This window comes from Opisthocomus hoazin, chromosome 27 (assembly GCF_030867145.1).
Source record: "Opisthocomus hoazin isolate bOpiHoa1 chromosome 27, bOpiHoa1.hap1, whole genome shotgun sequence".
Taxonomy (NCBI): Eukaryota; Metazoa; Chordata; class Aves; order Opisthocomiformes; family Opisthocomidae; genus Opisthocomus; species Opisthocomus hoazin.
In genome coordinates this window covers 5510957-5530109 of record NC_134440.1, presented here as the reverse complement: position 1 = coordinate 5530109, position 19153 = coordinate 5510957, and the positions used below count along the sequence as shown (strand labels likewise).

General features: G+C 60.1%; 2 protein-coding genes and 1 non-coding gene across 4 annotated transcripts in view; all 3 read right to left on the bottom strand.

The window, feature by feature from the left end:
* Positions 1 to 1479: 1479 nt before the first annotated feature.
* The window catches only part of DAPK3 (death associated protein kinase 3), a 183039-nt gene continuing 165365 nt past the window's right edge, over positions 1480 to 19153 (bottom strand). Inside the window, exons 1-9 of one of the 2 annotated variants that reach the window (XM_075444029.1) lie at positions 6820 to 6919; positions 6432 to 6557; positions 4464 to 4824; positions 4126 to 4255; positions 3908 to 3956; positions 3746 to 3772; positions 3496 to 3648; positions 2867 to 2912; positions 1480 to 2661 (exon numbers count right to left, since the gene is read on the bottom strand). In XM_075444029.1, coding sequence (XP_075300144.1) covers positions 2119 to 2661; positions 2867 to 2912; positions 3496 to 3648; positions 3746 to 3772; positions 3908 to 3956; positions 4126 to 4255; positions 4464 to 4824; positions 6432 to 6493 — 1371 coding nt within the window. In that variant the 5' untranslated portion in view covers positions 6494 to 6557; positions 6820 to 6919 and the 3' untranslated portion in view covers positions 1480 to 2118. Of the gene's footprint in view, positions 2662 to 2866; positions 2913 to 3495; positions 3649 to 3745; positions 3773 to 3907; positions 3957 to 4125; positions 4256 to 4463; positions 4825 to 6431; positions 6560 to 6819; positions 6920 to 19153 lie in introns of those variants that run through there. The other variant, XM_075444030.1, reaches the window with a different exon arrangement.
* On the bottom strand, positions 7059 to 16788 carry EEF2 (eukaryotic translation elongation factor 2). Its single transcript, XM_075444038.1, has 15 exons — positions 16679 to 16788; positions 15730 to 15944; positions 14856 to 15037; positions 14558 to 14769; positions 13553 to 13731; positions 13062 to 13167; positions 12631 to 12744; positions 12297 to 12435; positions 11696 to 11891; positions 10846 to 11104; positions 10414 to 10521; positions 9957 to 10310; positions 8832 to 9014; positions 8620 to 8752; positions 7059 to 7689 (listed from the first exon to the last, which is right to left on the bottom strand). Exons 1-15 carry the CDS (start codon positions 16679 to 16681, stop codon positions 7496 to 7498), a joined length of 2577 nt encoding a protein of 858 aa, XP_075300153.1. The 5' UTR covers positions 16682 to 16788; the 3' UTR covers positions 7059 to 7495.
* LOC142364617 (small nucleolar RNA SNORD37) lies at positions 12936 to 13005 on the bottom strand. The gene has a single exon (XR_012766313.1). It is a non-coding gene; the product is annotated as a small nucleolar RNA SNORD37 (small nucleolar RNA).

Sequence of the window (19153 nt, the reverse complement as noted above, 5' to 3'; positions counted from 1 at the left end):
GCCTGGGAAGCCTTCGCGCTATGTGAACTTTGCACAGCTCGGCAACAGCTGCTGCTCTAGGATTTCCACACCTCCTTCCACACGCCGGCTCCGGTGACGAATCTGCTCTGCGAGAGCGGATCAGATGCCTGGGACTCCAGCTGAATCCGTACCCCAAAGCCTGCTCCCGAACCCCAGCCCTGGGATGGCGGCCCCAAGCCCCCCAGCCAGGCTCCGGTGGCCCCCACCATCGCCAGAGCCCCCCTCCAGCACCCTGGGGCCGCGGCATGGGCTCTGCTCTGCCCTGGGACGCTGCCGCCAGCCGGGACGTCACGCCGTCACCCCTGGATGCCGACCGCCTCGGCCTGGGAAAACGGGGCAGACTAAAATTATCCCCAGGCTGGCGTGCCCAGCGGGTTGGGAGGGAAACCTACACCCCGCGGGACGTCAGCGAGCACGCTGGGCACGCAGGGCTGCCCGACGGCTGGCGCGGACGGGGCACGGGGCACGTCCCCTCTGCCCGGGCTGTGCCCGTCTCGCCGCAACCCCAGAGCCCCGGGGAGCTGGCGGGGGAAGCAGTGGAGTGATAAATGAACCCTAAATTGAGCAAATCTGCTCAGCCCGGAGCTCGGCCAGAGGAAAGCCCACCGCTGCCCGCCCCGCCGTGGGTGCTGGCGAGCCACAGGGACGCCTGCCATCCGTCGGGATTCGGCCGGTGATTCCCCCGGCTCAAATTCAGCTGGATCTTGGCTCCATCGCCACGGGGCCATGGGCAGCCGGAAACCCCTCAGTGCTCCCAGCAGAAACCCAGCCCTGGGCTCTCGCACGTGCTCTGCGGAAAGCGAGGAGTCAGGACCTCGTCCTCCCCATCCCCAGGAGGCCGGGGGCAAGGGGACAGGGTCCAGCCCATGCTGGCCCCCCGGTCCCAGCTATCCGCTGCTCTCCCGCGCCCGCCGGCACATCTCCCGGTGATGCCGGAGCCCAGCAGCCCTCCCTGGCCCCGATAACGTTGGGGGTAATTCCTTATCCACCCTGTTCCCGTGCAAAACGGGATCTGGCTGGTCCCCTGCAAAAGGGGGATCCCTGGCGCAAAGGGTAGGGAGCCCACAGAAACCCTGGGACCCTCCCTGCACCCAAGGGGCTTCCCTGAGCCCCAGGGACCTCCTGAAACCCCCTCAGACCTTCTCCAATCCCCATGACCGGGCCCCAACCTTCCCTGAGCCCCCAGGGACCTGAGGCAAGAGGGGCTGGGAGGTCTCCCAGCCCGGGAGCATCCAGCAACCCAGCCCCATCCCCAGAGCCCCCTCCAAGCCCGCAGGGAGCTCTCCCACCAGCGTTGGGGCTGATAAGGGGGGAAAAAAAAAAAATCCTTTCCCCCCCCAAATTACAGAAAACCCCCTGGGACGGGAGCTCAAACCCCATTTCGGTTGTCACCCCCCGACGTATCTTCGCCCCCTTCCCACCACCCGTCCTCCCACGGCAGGAGCCAACGCAGCCGCCCCGGTGCACGGAAACCTTTATTTTGTTAAAAGGGGGGAGCGTCCGGTGGGACTGAGGGCTGGGGGGGTGCAGGGGGGTGCAGTGCCCCGCGGGGAGCAGGGGACGGCCAGGGTTGCCCGTGGGCTGTGGTGCCCAGGGCCAGGCATCAGTCCTCAGTCGCGGCTTGCACGCGGGAGATGCTGAGCTGCTGCCAGGGTTTGGAGGAGGGCTCTCCCCACCAAGACCCCCCCCCCAAAGCAGGGCACTGCGGCAGCTCCAGGCCCCGAGTGGGACGGGGAGGGGACAACAGGTCCCCGAGCCCTGCGGCAGCGAGGGGGAGAGCACGCGGACAGCAAGCCACGCCAGAGCCGCGCGCAGGAATAAAAAGAAAAAAAAATCAGATCCACCCAGGTGAGCACAACTGAAGTCCCCCAAGGCGGGGGTCTCCAGAGAGGCCCAAGCCCCCAGCACGCCACCGCGAGCCCAGCCCAGCCCGGGGACGTTTACCGAAGGCTGTCGGTGGACGGGCTCCTCAGGCGAGCAAGGGGCAGAGCCACCGAGGTCCCTTCGGCGCTGGCCGCCGCTGTGGGTCAGCGCGGGGGATCCGGGAAGGACGACCCAACCTCAGCCCGAGGGCAGCCGAGCCCGGCGCCGGCCGAGCTAGCGGATGCTGCCATCTCCCTCGCCGCTCTGCAGCTTCTCCCGCTCGATGGACCACACCAGCTCCTGGACAAACTTCATCTCCGAGGCCACCTGCTTGGCCAACGCCTCGTAGTGGTTCTCCAGCTTTCGGTAACGCCGCTTGAGGCCGTTGGCCACCTGCACCACGGTCTTGGTCTCCTCCTGCGCCTGCTTCTTCAGGGCCTCCGTCTTCTGCAGCTCCTGCCGGATCTGACGGAGGTCCTGGCTGATGCTCTCGTTCTCCTCCTTGTACCACGACTCCTTCTCCTCATAGATGGACAGCAGGGCCTCAATGTCCTCCTGGAAGGACTTCTTGTTCCTCTCCAGCTCTCGGAGGCTCTCCTCGGCTGCAGCCACCTCCTCCATGACCTTGGAGAAGCGCTCAAAGTTGATGTACGTGTTGTTTGGCGGCATGCTGGAGTGGGACTTGATGGTGTACTCCTTCAGGCGCGTGGTCTTCAGCCGGCGGCGCTCGGGCTTCTTGCAGTTGTCTTCATTGCGGACGTTCCTCCTCTTGATCACCTGCGGAGAGGGACAACCACAGGTGTGGGGCACAGCTGGGACAGCGGGAGCCGGCCGGCGTCGGCACCCACCCGTGGTCCCACCCGTGGCACCCAACCAGCCCAAACCGGGGCCTGGAAGAGCAGTGGAGAACTGCTGGTGCACAGCACCCAATGAATGAAAGAATCTTTGACACCCAAGAGGTGCCAATTCTTTAACTTCTCACCTTAATCCAAGGGTGTTCCAGGCTCTGAGCGATGGTCATCCGCTTCCTGCAACGACAGCAAGGCTGCGACCGAGGGGCAGAGGCTTTGCTGCCTCTGTCCCCGTTCAGCTCCTGGGAGAGCAGCTCAGGTCGTGTCAGCTCTGGGGCGCGGCTGAGCCCCGAGAAACTCGCTGTGCTCAGGGGCCACCCCAGACAGGGGCCGTGTCCAGCTCCCGTGCCCTCAGACAGCTCCCGGCAGCGAACACCCGCAGCCGGGCCTGCAGCAACCTCCCAAGCGAGGCACAGCACCACTGCTCCCCACCCCAGCCCTTGGTCCCCTCCAGACCCCGTCCCCTCCTGCTCAGCCGAGCTGCTGCACCCTCAGGGTGATCCCAGAATTCACCCCGCGCCTAATGCGGGTGGGAGACTTTGGGTTCAAGCTGCTGCGCAACACCAAATCCTATGAGGAGCAGGAGGGAAACGGGGGGATAAATGGGATTTATGAACAACCAGCACCGCTGGGATGGGCAAAGGGATGAGCTAAACCCTGGCGCGGGCAGGAGACGCGGGAGCCGCCTGCGTGTGGGGGTCGGGGCAGGAGGACCTCCCCTCTCCCGGGGCGACCCCCAGCTCTGCTCCCCGTCTCTCACTTGGGGTCCTTGACGAGCAGGCGGCGGATGAAGTCCTTGGCCAGCTCGCTGGTGTTGCTGAAATACTCCTCGTCGAAGTCGTAGTTGACGGCGGATATGTTGGTCAGGGTCTCCTGCTTCGTCTCCCCCAGGAACGGGGAGGCTCCGCTCAGCCTGCGGCGAGAGCGGGCTGTGACCCCCCAGAGGCGGCAGCCCGGGGCGGGGGACTCGCCCCGCAGCACCCATCCCCCCCAGACACCCCTCTACTCACAGGATGTACGTGATGACCCCGATGCTCCTGGAAGAGAGAGGAAGAGGAGGCTGAAGCCCCGCAGAGCACCAGCAGTCCCCCCTCTCCGCGCTCTCAGCAAGAGGGGAGACAACGCCCGGCCCCGGGTGCCACCGCAAGGAGCTTGGGAGGGGGCTCACTCACCACATGTCGGCCTCCAGCCCCAGGGGTTCGTAGTTCACGATTTCCGGGGCTTCAGAAGGAAAAAGGGGAGAAAAGAGGCTTGTTTTGTGGGAAAGGAGCCTGTCCCCACGGACACTGCCAAGCCTGACGCACCAGGGCTCCGGGCATCTCGCCGGGATTCAGCCAAAGCTTGCGGAGCCCAGCGGAGCCCCGCGGGAACGCCGCCAGCCGGGTCTCACCTACAAACTCCGGGGTCCCAAATATATTCTTGAATTCATTCCCAGCTTCGATCTTGTGGGCGATCCCAAAGTCGATGAGTTTGATGCGAGGGTTTGGCACATTCTTGTCCAGCAGCATGATGTTCTCCGGCTGCGGGGGGAGAGGAGCCGGCGTTCACCCCCACACGCTCGCCCGTGGGAGCCTTCTGCTGCTCCAGGCTCCTCTCCCCAGAGGAGAGGACATGTGCCTCGAGCAGGGGGAGATCCCAGAGCCAGCCCCACCGCTCCACAGGAGCCTGGATGCTCGTCCCCGCTCCCCAGCCGCCGAGCATGGGGCATTTGCACCTCCCCGACCTCACCTTCAAGTCGAAGTGGGCGATGCGCTTGGAGTGCAGGTAGTGCACCCCGTCCAGAATCTGCTTGAGGAACTGGGTGGCCTCCTCCTCCGTCAGGGACTCCTTCTCCGCCAGGAAATCAAAGAGCTCACCGCCCGAGACCAGCTCCAGGATCAGCACCACGTCCGTCTTGTTCTCGAAGATGTCGTGCAGCGTGATGATGTTGGGGTGCTGGATCTCCCGCAGGATGTCCACCTCCCTCTCGATCTCCTCCCGGCTCACGCCCCGGCGGCTGGACGACAGCCGACGCTTCTTGATGAATTTGGCCGCGTATTCCAGACCCGTTTTCCTCTCCCGGCATTTTCGTACAATGGCAAACTGGCCGCTGCGGGATGCGGGGAGGAGGTGAGGTGAGGCGGGGGTCTCCTGCATCGCGTGTGCCGGCATCTGCCCGGCAGCGGGGTCAGCACCAGCACGAGGATGGGGCTGCGCAGGAGGACGCACGGCTTCCCCGGGATCTGCCGGGAATCGGGGTGCTCCCGGCACGCAGCCGATGACACCCACCCGCTCCCGGGGTTTACGCACCCCGGCGATGCTGGAGCAGGGGTGGAAACCCCAGCGCTGCCCGGGATGGAGGAGGGAATTCCTCCCAGGGACACGGCAGCGGCCGACCCTCCCGGGGCTGTTCGGGTGCTGCTGCGACCGCCCGGAGTGGGAGATGCCCACCAGGCCCCGTTACCAGCCAGGAGCCCCTGGGCTGCTCCCAGGAGCAAACCCCGGAGCCCAGCGGTCCTGGGGGACCAGAAAGTTCCGATGGGGAAGGTGGGGGGGGAGCGGGGCAAACACCTGAAATAAGTTCAAAGCACGCTGGGGTCAGGGGCTGAGGGGAGGCCGGGCTCTGGGCATCAACAGGCGCTTCAAGGAGCTGGGTCCCGCCGACACCGGCATCGCTGCTACGGCAGGACCCCGACCCCGGCCCCTCCCCCTCCTGGCCGAGCCCCCCAGGGCCCCTCCGCTGGGAGGCACAAGGGCCCCTCAACACCTTCCCCGGAGGGCAGGATCCGGTCCGTCCCACGTCCCCAGGCTGCTCCCTCCCCGCTGCGCTGCCCCGGCCATTGGCCATCGCCACCAGCCCGCGGTGACGCGCAGTCCCCGTCACCGGCCTCCGTCACTGGCCTCCGCACGCGCCCGGATCCAACGCTCCTTTCTGCGTCCCCGGATCGCGGCCGGGGCCACCCACAGCCCCCCACCCCCCGGGCCAGGGACCAGCCTTGCCTGGGTGGGACCCAGCCCCCAGGCACCGCATCCGTCCCCACGGCTCACCCCAGACCGCAGCCCCGAAGTGACCCACATCAAGCCCCCGGAACGTCCCCCACTTTTAAAATAAAAACGTTAAAACCACCCAAAATGTTTCCACTGCAGAATTATCTCGCAGAGGCCGGGAAGCCCCGCGCCCAAGCGGCCACGGTCGCGGCAGCCCCCCAGGTCCCGGTGATGCCGGCACGGGGCTGGCACAGCCGAGGCAGCGCTGGAGGATCCGATCCCAGCCCCCGCTCCCTCCGCCGCCTTCGCGTCCCGGATGATTAAACCCCATCTGCACGCGGTGATTCACCCCCAGATCCCGTCCCGCAGGCGCAGAGCCGGGCGGCAGCGATGGAGAAGGGCCGGAAACCGCCACCACCGTCCCGGCAGCCAAACCCGGACGAGACGGGAGCTCTGCAGGGAGCTGCTAGGCCTTGCCTAGACATCGGAATGAGTTTAACGCTCATTAAGGCCTTTTTTTTTTTTTAATATATAGCTGTTAGAGGCGGGTGGCTCTCGGCACAGCCCCAGCCCTGCAGGTAGCACAGAGGGGACACAGGGGATGCCACCGGCCCCGGGGACGTCGCAAGGGCTGCGGTAGCTGGGTGAAGGTCCCGGCCCGGTGCTGGGGCAGGGGGTGCAGCCCCGATATCCCCTCCCCCCCCAAAATCACGGTGGGACGTCGCTCACCTGCCCAGCTCTTCGCCCATCTCGTAGAAATCCTCCACGCTCTCCTGCCGGAAGGTGGACATGGCTGCGGGGCCCTGGGGGACCCTGCGAGCGCAGGAGGAGGAGGAGGAGGTCGAGGATCAGCACCTGCAGCAGCAGAAAATGGGGGGGGGGGGGGGGGAGGGGAGGCGGGAGGTTAAGCCCCAGGAGCCGCTCGCATGGACTCGCTGCAGCAACTCAGGGCCAGCACCCAGCGCGGACCCCCCCCCAGTCCCCCATGGGGACAGAGAGCAGGGAGCCCCCACGCCCCCCGGCTGCGGGGAACCCCCACATCCCCCCCCTCTACCCCTCCACCCCCCCAAACTCAGGCTGTGCCCCCAAGCCCCCCCTCCCCCATCTCCGGCCCCACCTTGTTCGCCGCCACCGCCGCATTCCAGCACTGCTGCGGGCTCCGCCCACCGCCAGGCCACGCCCTCCCTCGGCGCCCCGCCCCGCCCTGGGGCAGGCCCTGGGCGGGGCGTGACGCCAGAGAGGGCGTGGCCTGGCGGAGTTAAAGGAGTGCGCGCTGCTGCTACCCCCCCCACCCGGTCCTCCCGCCCGCAAGGGGGCGCGCCACGGGGAAAGCAGACAGCTCACCATAATCCATAATCCGATTTTTTTTCTTTTTATTAATTCCAGTGGCACTAACACAGGCGGCGGATGGGCACGACGGACAGGCAGACTGCGGGCGGGCAGCGGCCCTCCCCCTTCCCTATTTCACGATTGATTTAACCCCCTTTAGGGAGAAATGAAGGAGCGCATTTCCTCCCCCACCACACAATTTGAGTCAAATAAATACAGAATCGGGCAAATCTAGTGGAAATGGTTTAGTTACAATGGCAAAGATGAGTCATGTGCAACACAAACCTATAAGGCTTTTTTTTTTTTTTCATCCTCTCCCTTCATTTAAAGTCTCAGATCGCTATGAAACCGATTAATTATGCAAAGAGATGGCGGTCACGGGCATCTACCCCTTCGCACGGGCATTAACACTAATTAATTAATTTCCCCCCCACCCCCTTTTCCCTAGAGTCCAAGGAGTTTAATTAGAGTTTGTCGAGGAAGTTGTCGAGCGCGGGGATGCCTTCCTTCAGCCCCTTGCGTTTGCGGGTCTCGGCCACCACCTGGCAAGGCCGGCTGGCACTGTCGAAGGGGTCCCCGGGCAGGATCTGCCAGTGGTCGAAGACGCACTGGGGGAAAGCCTGGCCCCCCGTGTTGGACCTCAGATCTGCCGTGAAACCTGCGAGGAAGAAGACATAGGTGAGGAGGAAGAAGGAAGAGGGGCAGTTCCAGCAGAACCCGCGCTCCCGGGTCATCACATCGATAAAGGAACCCCAAGCAGTGCCCAGGAGCCCGCAGCGATGCCGAGCGCAGGGCACCTCTGCCATCAATGGCCAGGAGAGCTGGGGTGGAGCAGGCACCAGCAGCCCTCACCCCGGCCTCTCGCTGCTGCGGGGGGGCTGCTAAGATGGCAACAGACTCCTTAGCATGGCTGCAGCCACGGGACAAGGGGTGAGGGCTTTGAACTAACAGGGTAAATTCCAGCTGGATACAAGAAGACATTTTTATGCTGAGGGTGGTGAAACCCTGGCACAGGTTGCCCAGAGAGGTGGGAGATGCCCCATCCCTGGAGACATTCAAGGCCAGGTTGGACGGGGCTCTGAGCAGCCCGATCCAGCGGAAGATGTCCCTGCTGATGGCAGCGGGTTGGACTGGGTGGCCTTGGAAGGTCCCTCCCAACCCAAACCACCCTCTGATGGTGGTTACTTTTCCCATGTAACAAGTGATGGGACAAGAGGAGGTGGCCCGAAGTGGCACCAGGGCAGGTTTAGATGGGACACTGGGAAGAATTTCTTCACTGCAAGGGTTATCAAGCTTTGGAACAGGCTGCCCAGGGACACTGCTGAGTCACCCTCCCTGGAGGTATTTAAACGAGGTGTGGCACTTAGGAACGTGGTTCAGTGGTGGACTTGGCACTGCCAGGTGACAGTTGGACTTGGCACTGCCAGGTGACAGTTGGACTTGATGATCTCACAGGTTTTTTCCAAGTTAAATGATTCTATGACTCCACAACCACTGCCGTCAGACAGCTGGACACAAAGGTCTCCTTGCTTCCATCCCAGGGTCAGCTTGGAGCTCCCAGGAGGAGCACGAGGCCCAGCAGACTCACCAAAGGACTCGTTGACAGGCAGGTAGGCCTTGACCACGAACATGGGGGTGCCAGCCACCTGGGTCTCCTCAAACACGTGGCCACGCTTCCTGTTCAGCACACCGTAGATGCCACCAACCACCTGCTCCGGGCACTGCAAGAGAGAGCTGTCAGCACCGCAAACCTCACATTTTCCTCACGCAGGATCTTCGGGCCTGAGCCTGGTTCCTCACCTGGATTTCCACAAGGTAGATGGGCTCCATCAGCCTGGGCTGAGCAGTGAGCACGCAGGCATACAGGCATCTCCTGGCAGTGGGAATGATCTGCCCGCCCCCGCGGTGGATGGCATCGGCGTGCAGGGTGACATCGTGCACATCAAAACGCACACCGCGCATGTTCTCCTCGCACAGGACGCCCTGGAAAAGCAGAGCAGGGGGTCAGCCAACACCGTGTCAGGGGACAGCCAGCATTCCCTACCAGCAGGCTCCAGTCCCTCGGCTCACGGGCATTCCTTGGAAGCGGATCCTAGAGCAGGAAGATCCCACCTGGCAACCCAAGGAGCCATTCGGCAAGTCATCTTCCTCATCTGGGACCTAAGAACTAGCTACTCCTGCCTCCAAGCCACCACTGCAGCTCCTCAGAGAAGGTTTCAGGCACTGAAACCATTTACCAGTCTCTTCATCCGAGGGCTCAGCAGCGTTCACAGCAGCAGCAGACGTGCTGACAGACATTCACAACACTGCAACCCATGTATTGGGCCAGCAAAAGCAGTTTTTCACATTACTGGGACAAAAAAAAGAGCTGTTGGTCTGGTATCTTCTTCTTCTTCCAACTACACTAAAGGTATACAGAAGAAATCTCTCCTCTTGCTGTTCCCAGTCTACCTGTCAACTTGTTAGTTTGGAGTCATCTCCTGTCTAGTCCTGAAAAAAACAACTGGTAAACAAGGCCAGATCTTTGCTGAGGCTCTCAGAGCACCTTTCATTTTCTTCTGATGCCAGCTGTTATTCATCTGATCGCTTCTGTCCCTGTGGCTGCATTTTGCTCTCTGGAAAGCTTTTTAAAATTTGAAGTACGTGCGACCATGATGAATTTCTCCGCAGTGCTGGGAGAAAGCTTTTTGTCTCGACGTTGTGTGTTCTGTGCATCTAAACCAGTATGACATCCTCACTCCAGCTGCAATCAAGGTTCATTTATCCTACAAGTTACTTCTGAATGGTAAGCAGGTCACGCTGACTGCTTTTCCGTAATTTCTTTGGGAAGACAGAAGATATGCAGGAGCCACTTCTGACACCAGACACCACCTGCCCCGGAGCGATCCCAGCTCTGCCGCGACCGGAGCCAGGCGCTGCCCCTACCTCCTTTGTCGCCCACTGGAAGCCGGCCACCACGCTGTCCTTGATCTCGTTCAGGTACTGCACTCCCTTGGTGATGTCGGTCAGGATGTTGGGGCCGGTGCCGTCGGGACCAAAGCACCAGATTTTCCTGGCTTCGGTGACATCCCACTCGTACTTCTCAGCCAGGTAACGAGCTCGCTGCTTCAGCTCCTGACGGGCAGAGACCTCACCCTTGTCAATGTCTTCAGCCAAGCCATCTGGGAAGGGCCGGGCCTTCATGTACAGCCTGTTGTGTTTGTTGGGGGACTTGGAAAGGCACATCACGTTGGATTCCTCGCTGACCGTCTCACGGTAGGACACAACAGGATCCGATTTCTGTGGCGAAGAGCAGAGAAGAGCACTGAGCCCCCAACCAAACGGCAGCTCACCAGATGCCCGCTCAGAGCCACCAGCAGCTCTGTTGCTGCAGCCCCTCTACCTTAATAGGAATGCACGCGTGGTCCTCTTCCAGATCCTTCAGGCAGATCTCCAAGTGCAGCTCCCCTGCACCAGCGATGATGTGCTCTCCAGACTCCTCAATGATGCACTGGAAAGACCATTTATACAGCAGGTCAGGCTTTTGACTGCAATGCAACGAAAGCTCTCACACATAGAAATACCAGTGACTGTCCCAATTTCTGTCTGACTCAGAGTTGGTTTCAGATGCTCTTTCCACTGATCTGGGGAGGACTCGGCACCAACCCCAAGGGGAAACACAGTATTCCTTCCCACTCTGATAGGGCTGGGACTAATACACAACTCGAGACTTTTCTGCCAGCACCCCCCAGTGCAATCATGATTAAAGGCAGAAGCTTCCTGTGCCAGCAGGACCAGGACTTCTCCTGGCCTCAAAAGCATTTCAGACATTCACCTGCACCATAGGGTCTGACTTGGCAAGACGCTTCAGTCCCTCCACCAGCTTGGGCAGGTCAGCTGGGTTCTTGGCTTCCACAGCCACACGCACGACAGGGCTGACGCTGAACTTCATGACTCTCATGTTGTGAGCGTGCTCAAAGGTGGTGATGGTTCCAGTCTTCACAAGGAACTGGTCGACACCAACCAGACCAACAATGTTTCCACAAGGCACGTCCTCGATGGGTTCAACATAGCGGCCCATCATGAGAATGGTCCTGATGAAAGAGAAAGTTGTTTTATTCCAGTTTATGAGGAAAGGCTGAGGGAGCTGGGTTTGTTCAGCCTGAAGAGAAGGCTGAGAGGGGACCTTAGAAATTTATAAAAATATCTGCAGGGTGGGTGTCAGGAGAACGCGTCCAGACTCTGTTCAGTGGTGCCCAGCGACAGGACAAGGGGCAATGGGCAAACACTGAAGCAGAGGAAGCTCCAGCTGAACATGAGGAAGAACTTCTTCCCTCTGAGGGTGACGGAGCCCTTGCCCAGGCTGCCCAGGGAGGCTGTGGAGTCTCCTTCTCTGGAGATATTCCAGCCCCGCCTGGACGCGGTCCTGTGCAGCCTGCTCTGGGTGACCCTGCTTGGGCAGGGGGTTGGGCTGGGTGACCCACAGAGGTCCCTTCCACCCCTAACATTCTGTGATTCAAGGTTAAAAGAGCAGGTCCTACCAGGCTGTATCCTGGCAGCAACAGACTTGAAATCAACCGCCAAGCACCAGGCCTGGCCTCAGAGATAAGCAGAGACCCGAGACAGCACTAGAATTGCAAACCTGAACCATGACTCCAAGCACACTCCACCCAGCCAGGACTGACCTTTGAATTGGCTTCAGGTACAGATCCTCCTTCTTGCCAGGCGTGTAGTTTGGTCCCATGATTCTGACTTTCAAGCCAGTTGAGACGAGACCAGAGAAGACGCGTCCAAAAGCGTAGAAACGTCCCTTGTCAGAGGTTGGCACCATTTTAGAGATGTACATCATCAGGGGGCCTTTGGGGTCACAGTTCTTAATACCTGGGAGGAGGGAGAGCAATCAGCACAATTTCCTACATTTATTATGTGCCCTGTCCCCCCACCGACCCCTAAATCCCAGCATGAGCCCTGCACCCACCATTGTCCCAGCCTGTTGACTTCTATCCGGACAGCTGGCCAGCCCAAGATCACATCGCCAAGAGACCTTTTAAATGAACACAGGCTGAGCCTCAGCCTTCAGCATATGCCCTGGCTACTCTCCAGTTACTTCGCTAGCTCAGCCCTCCAGAGTAAAGCTGCGAGCTCAAAGGCTTGTTTCATCCATACTAGAAAAGCTACAGACTCAAGAATGACAGTGGCTGCCGAGCTGTGTACTAGAGAACAAGACTGTTACAGGTATTTTTGAGAATTTATGTGAAGAGATGCCAAAGCAGCGGCTCATCATACCTATGGCAGCCTCATCATCAGGGGGTCCCTCGTAGAGCAGCTCACAGCGGTACTTCTGGGCTGTGACGGGAGAAGGCAGGTGAATGGTGATCATCTGCAGCAGGGCATCTCCGGCAGGCAGCCACCGCCTCATCACGGCCTGAGCAGAGATCAGAGGAGTGAGACCTGGGCAGATGGTTCATAACCTGGCAGTTATTCCCTTTCTTCCCCAAGCCCCCAGCTGCCAACAGCACCTTCCCACCCAAGCAGGGTTTGGAGCTGCTTAGTAAGTTGACACAGTTGGAGCAGCAAAACTACTCATCTCCTCCCCACAGACACTTCAGACCAATCTCACCTTCAGCAAGGGTTTGCCCTCCTTGTCCTTATCTTCAGTGTCAAGCTTGATGTCCAGTTTCTCAATCAGTTTAGCCGCCTCCTCCTTCTTGAAGTTCATGATTGCATCGAAAACCTGCAATAACAGCAGCAATCACGAATGCTGCCAGCGACCCAGTCTGAAGCAGCAGCAAAAACATTTCTAAAGAGAATCTCTCTGTTCTTGCTCATCACTCAGTCGAATCCATTTGCAGGCTCAGACACATACTCGCCTGCACAATATCTACTACCAGCTTCCCTGCCTGCAGAGTTAACAACTTAGACTTGTATCAGATGTTTTAATTTCTTCAACCAGAAAAGTCAGGTCAAAGTGAAGAAATTTTCCATCATCATGCACTGTAACCAAACCAGAGAGCGCAAGGCACCAGCAAGGGCTGAACACTGCGAACTCACCTTGAAGATGGGGTCAAGGATGAGCTGGCAGAAGGTCCTGGGCAGTTTCTTTCCATCAGGGCTGGTAGCAGATTTGCTGAACTTGCCAGTAGCAGGATCAAAATATCTGGAGGAAGAATCAAGTCAGACAAGTATCAATGCTCAGTTCAGCCACAGAACCGTGGTTTGTTCTGCTTGCTCAGGCCAGAGGAAAGAGCTGCAAAGAACCATCTTCATACTCTCCCCCATCACTCTCTGGCTTTCAGAGCCCACCAAAATACACTTAACTCATGTTGCCAACTCACCATCACCTCCCCATTTATCTGTGTTTTTCCTATTCTGCAAAGAGTTCATGTAAAACAATTCTTTCACCAGCACATGGACCAAGCCACCGAGACAGGGCCGTTAAGCAGGCACGACCACATCCTCCCTCCTCACCCATCTTCTACAGCCTCAGGTCGCAGCCACACAGAGCTGATCTGGAACTGAAATCAACAGCTGCGATTCCTCACCTGTCTCCCCACAGTTTCTTCATCATGTCTTCTACTTTCTTGGCACGCTCCGATGGATTCAACTGGGCATCACCCTTGGCAGCGAACTTTGCAACGTACATTTCGGCAAACTGTTTCAGAGTGAAAGCCCAGCCATGCAGCCCAGAACCAAAGCCGACGGTGCCAAGCACTGGGTCAATCTGAAAGGGGACAGGAGAGCTGGGTTAGAGAGGAACAGCCACAGCTCTTACAGCCACGGAGCGTCACAGCACTCAGCCTATTCACACCCAAACACAACTCTGTACGGCTCCACAAAGAAACGAGTTTGAAGATGGAGCTTCAGATCCTCAAGCAGCTCTGCGACAGCAGCCATCTCCAAGGTCCACAGACAGCCTGGCCTCCTTTGCTTTGTATCGCAGAACTAGATTGCTTTTTCATCATTTTGACCAGCTACGCACTCAGACAGCTCAGCAGCTGCTTAGATTTGCGCACAGGTAAGGTTCCTGTCCTTCACTCGGAGTATCAGCAACACAGGAAAACCCGCACCATGCAGGAGAGTGCTCAACAGGAACAGAGCACAAGCTTCTTCTCAGAACCAACAGCCCTGGCGCTACCCAGGAATCCAGCGAGGAGCAGTGCTCAGAGCGCAGGGACTGGCGAACACCTCCTGGCCTTCCGTTTCAGAAGACGGCTGGGGAAGGGATGCTGCGTAGGAGCCGAGGATCTCCCATCACCCAACAACACAGACGTGATGTGGGCAAGAAGGCACTCTACAAAACAAGGGCACCCTTGGTGGAGGCAGAGAGTACTTTCTTGTATTTATAGCCTTTATTTGCTCAAGGCTTGAGCTAACAGAAGACATCAGAGGCAAGCTAGTGAGAGCTGCGAACCCGTGCAAGCCCGGGTAGTACGGGTGTCTTCGTTGTTCTACTCTCACTTCTCCACTTCAGACAGGAAAGAGCCACAACCACTCCCTCTCAGCAAAGGGGATTATTTCAAACACAGCACTCGCAGCCTTCCACTTACCATGATGTTTCCCATGGGGCCACTTTCTCCTTCTCCATACGTGGAGATAATGACGTTCACGTTTTCCACGATGCGCTGGAAGGTCTGGTACAGCTCTTCTGGCTCCAGCTGCAGCTCCAGCAGCGCTCGGTCCATCTTGTTCATCATCAGAACAGGCTTGATCCTCTCGGCAATGGCCTGACGCAACACAGTCTCTGTCTGCACGCACACGCCTGCCAAACACAGGGGAATTCACTATCCTCGTCTTCAAACTGGCCCAACATACACTCCAGTTGCACATGGCTGCAGCAAACCTTACCAGAGACGCAGTCTACGACAACCAGGGCACCATCAGTGACACGCAGAGCAGCAGTGACCTCTGAAGAGAAGTCCACATGCCCAGGAGAGTCAATCAGGTTGATCAGGAAACCAGACCCGTCCTTGCTCTGCTTGATGAAGGCCAAATCATTTTCAGAAAGCTCATAAAATAGGGAAATAGCTCTGAAAAAAAGAAAAACTATTAAAATTATTATCTACATGCTACCCCTCCCCAATGCTTTGAAACAGCTTTTCATCCCACACAGACAGCTGTGCCTAGGCTCGAGGATTTCCTGAAGTGTATTCCTGGGAGGCCAGTGTGGGAGATGACAGGAGCGCGGGCTAAAATCTGCCCTTCCTACACTCTTCTGAAATTATAACCTCTTCTGATTCCATACCATTTAAAGTACCCAAAGAGGGTTTAATTTCTTTCAGTCAAGGATTTATGCTTTTCCTACTAGGCCCAACCTCCTTTTTGATCCCTTTTCATGCCCCCTGAGGTCCTCGAACTGCCCACAGCGACACAGCTGCCAGGTACGTCGCCAACGATGCTCCCAAGACAGTCCCCGCACCACAGCCACATGACTCCAGCCACATCCAACAGTCCCAGTGCTAAAACAGGAGGCTGAAGCTCCCACTGCACATCTATTTCCCAGCAGCCACCGAAGTAGTGCTCTATGATTCACCAGAAGCGATCAACACTTGCTCTTTCATTTAAGCAATCCTCACGAGCAAGAGATGAGCTTCTGAACTAGACTAGAGAAAGCCTGATGCAGTCTTCCTTCGTCTCCCAATCAAACCAGTGGAGGACTGGAAGCCCTTCCAAGCTCAGACCATACAGACAGCACTGAGGTGCCTGAAGGGAGGGAACTCACGTTGATTTGATGGTGATGCACCGCTCCTGCTCATCCTTCCTTGTGTCGGTGAAACGGGTCTCCCCCGCGCGGGCAGAGGCAATGATACCAGCTTTGCATACCAGAGAATCAGTCAAGGTTGATTTGCCGTGATCAACGTGGGCAATCACAGACATGTTTCTGATGTTGGCCTTTTTGTCCATGATGGCCCGTATCTGATCTACTGTGAAGTTCACCTTGAAGAATGAGAGAAGTGGAGGGAGAGAAAAACGCAGGGTGTGTAGAAACGGCTTCAGCAACTCGAGGAAGCCCAAGCCACACCACAAATACCTGCCATGGTCACACCGACACCCACTCTGCTTGCACAGCCTGTGTTACAAAACCACCCGCAGCAAGGGCACCGCAGACACCGGCCTTACAAGCAGCGGGGCCTGGGCCCGCAGCACAAACACCCAGCGCTCTCCCTCTCCAGCTCGGTGCCCTGCAAACTGCGGCAACGTCTCTTCGAAGCAAAACCCTCGCTCAAACCGACCGCTCGCTCGGTGGCTGCTCCGCGGCCGGCGGCGACAGCCCGGTGTGCCGGTGGGATTTCCCCCGCCCGGGCCGCAGCCTTACGTCAGGCAACCGTTGGCCCGTCCCCGGCGTTTCACACCGTCCCGGTGCCACATCACCGCCGCCGCTGCCCCTCCCCGCCAGGCAGGCGCAGCGCCTCCGGGCCCCGCCGGCACGGCAGCCCCCCCCGGGCCCCACCGCCGGGCCAGGGCCCCGAGTCTCCCCAGGGACAGTCCCCTCCCTCCCGGCACGCTTTCCAACCCCACCCCTCTCCCCTCAACGGCGGCCCAGCCCGGCCCGACAGGCCCCGACCACCGCCGCAGTCCCCCGGGTCCTCCCGAAGCGGCCATCCCCATCGACGCGGAGAGCGCGATGGCCAGTCGGCCCCCCAGGGCGGCGACAAGACGCTGGGTCTCACCATGGTGGCGGATGGCGGTGGATTCTCCGGGGCGGGGGGGTTACAGTAATGGCGGCAGCGGCAGCCCTGTCCCGCTGGCGAGCGCAGAGCGGGCGGAAGAGAACGGTGACGTCAACCGCCCCCTTCTTATACAACGGCGCCGGCCGGGGGGCGGGACCTGCGCACCCGGCACCCAAGGCGCATGAGCAGCCGCGCCGCTCTGGCCCGCAGCGGCCGGCAGGCTCTATGGTTGGGAGGGCCGTTCCGCCGGGGCGGGACCATGTGCCCGTTCGCCGGGGCTGCACCGGGGCCTGCGGGGGAGCTGGGACCGGCAGCTCCCGCCCCACCTTGCCGCGGTTCTGCTCGGACCGCAGTGGGGTGAAAGTCCTCCCCACCCGCCGCCGGTAACCCGGGGTCTCGGCTCCTAGGAAGAGGCGGTAGGGCAGAGCGCGGTGGTCATCCCCCACTCGGGCACCAGCACCGGCCACCGTTGGGCCTTGCCCGCCTCGCCGCCCTCCGGCCCGCCAACGCCCGTCGGGCCCCTCCGTGACCCGGCTCCCCCCGCCTGCCCCGGCCCCGCAGCCTCCCCGCGCTGCGCATGCGCCGGCTGGCCCGGCCGGCAGAGCGGGCGCTGCAGCGCCCCCTGCGGGCGGGGAGGAGCGCGGCGGGGCCGGGGCGGGGGGAACAGGCGCTGGGGTGATCCGGCTGAGGGATGCGGAATGGCGGCACCGTGCCAGGGCAGCCAGGATTCCCTCACCCCAGCACAGGAGGAAAACTGGCCAAACTCCCCCCAGTTTGTCCCAGCGAGTTGGGAAGCTGGAGCTCCACACAGTGACGAGCAGCACCCGAGCTAGGAACACATCGAAGGGAGGTTACGCGCGGGCGAGGAAAGAGGGACTCCGGACCACAGAGGGAACGTCGCTTTCCATCCCCACAGCACAAATATTGTGCTGCTTTTTTCCTTCTCTTCATCATCACCGCAGGCCGTCGCTCCACCTCCCTCAGCTGCAGCATCATGCAAACCCATGCCGCTCTGTCCTCGCCCGGCAGCTGTGGTTGCTCCCAAATTCCCGGCACACCCCCAGCCCGTCGGTCCCCACCATCGGTCACAGGCAGGGACGGTGGTGGAGCTACACCCGGGGTGGATTTGGCCCCCCGCGTTCCCCATGTGACAGGATGAGTTATCAGCTGTTGGGGTTTCCATAGCAATCATTTGAATTTTTAGCACCAATGCTGGCTTTTGCCAGACTGGAAGGGAGCACTGGGGAGCCTGATTAACATACTGGCCTGCCTAGAAAAATAGCTAATTGCCTTTCTGTTTAATTAGCTTGTGGGCTTGATGACAAGGTGGGGAAAGTGCTGGAAAACCTCTCCCAGTGCAGCATTTCACCCCGACGACTAGGGTTACCTCCTGGTAACTCAGCCTGGAGCTGGAGAGGACACAGCCATGCGCTCACTTCTTAGAAATGGAGCAACCAGACCCCAGGGGGATGGTATCGGGCTTGGGGGAAATAATTTTCACCTACAAAGAAGGTATTTTTAGTAAGTGACGGGTTATTGGAGAGAATGTCTCCTCCCGAAGCGCCCACGGGGGGCACAAGTGCTGAGCTGTGCGGGAGGGCCAGGGCATCTCCGGGTCGCCATCCTCACAGAGCAGGTTGGGCTGGGCCAGGCCATGCCCGGAGCAGGAGCCGGGCCGAGGGGAAGGCATGGCGCGAGGCTCTCGAGGCCCCTGAAGCAGATGCGCAGGGGGGAGCTGCATCCCTCACTAGCGGAGGATGTCGGAGGGTCTGGCAGCTCCGAGGTCTGAGATCCAGCAGGAAAATCTGAGATTTGCAAGCCTGAGTTCAAGCGCAGGCTGCCGTGGGGTGAGGAGGAGGATGGTTAGGCCGGTGTCCTTTGGGTGTCTCCGATGGCAACGCAGATCTAAAAGCTCTGTTTTTGGGGGGTTCTCTCCACAGCGTTTTCTCTTCAGAACAGCCTACGTCAGCCACCTGCTCTTCAAAAGCGTTTCCAGTGAAACCACAAGCGATCGGATCCAGTGCTCCCCAGTTTCAGGACAAAACTGCCCCCAGGTGTCAGCACCAAAGACAGCCCAGGCCGAACCGAAGTGGCCGGCGCTCGGCCAGGAGCCGGGGAGCAGGGGGAGCCCGTTCCCCGGCCCTGCCCTCCTGGGGTCTGCAGCCTGCCCAGCCTCCTCGGCGACGGCCCCAGCGCTGCCCTCCTCAGCGGGGAGGCCGAGCAGGGCCCGGCCGCGCTCCAGGCCGGCGGAGCAGCCAGCACAAGGAAGCAGAGCCTCAGGACAAGCCCACCGGGCCCCGGGGCTGAGCCAAGCCGACACCGGGCCCGGTGCGGCCTGGCCTGGGGCATCCACCTGCCGCCATTTTGGGGGCACCACACGTTGCTCCCGGGGGGGAACCTGTCTGCTGGCTCCGGGAGGGGGGGGGGTCTCCAGCCCCGGTCCTGCAGGGTAGAGCACCACGGCTGCCGCTCCCC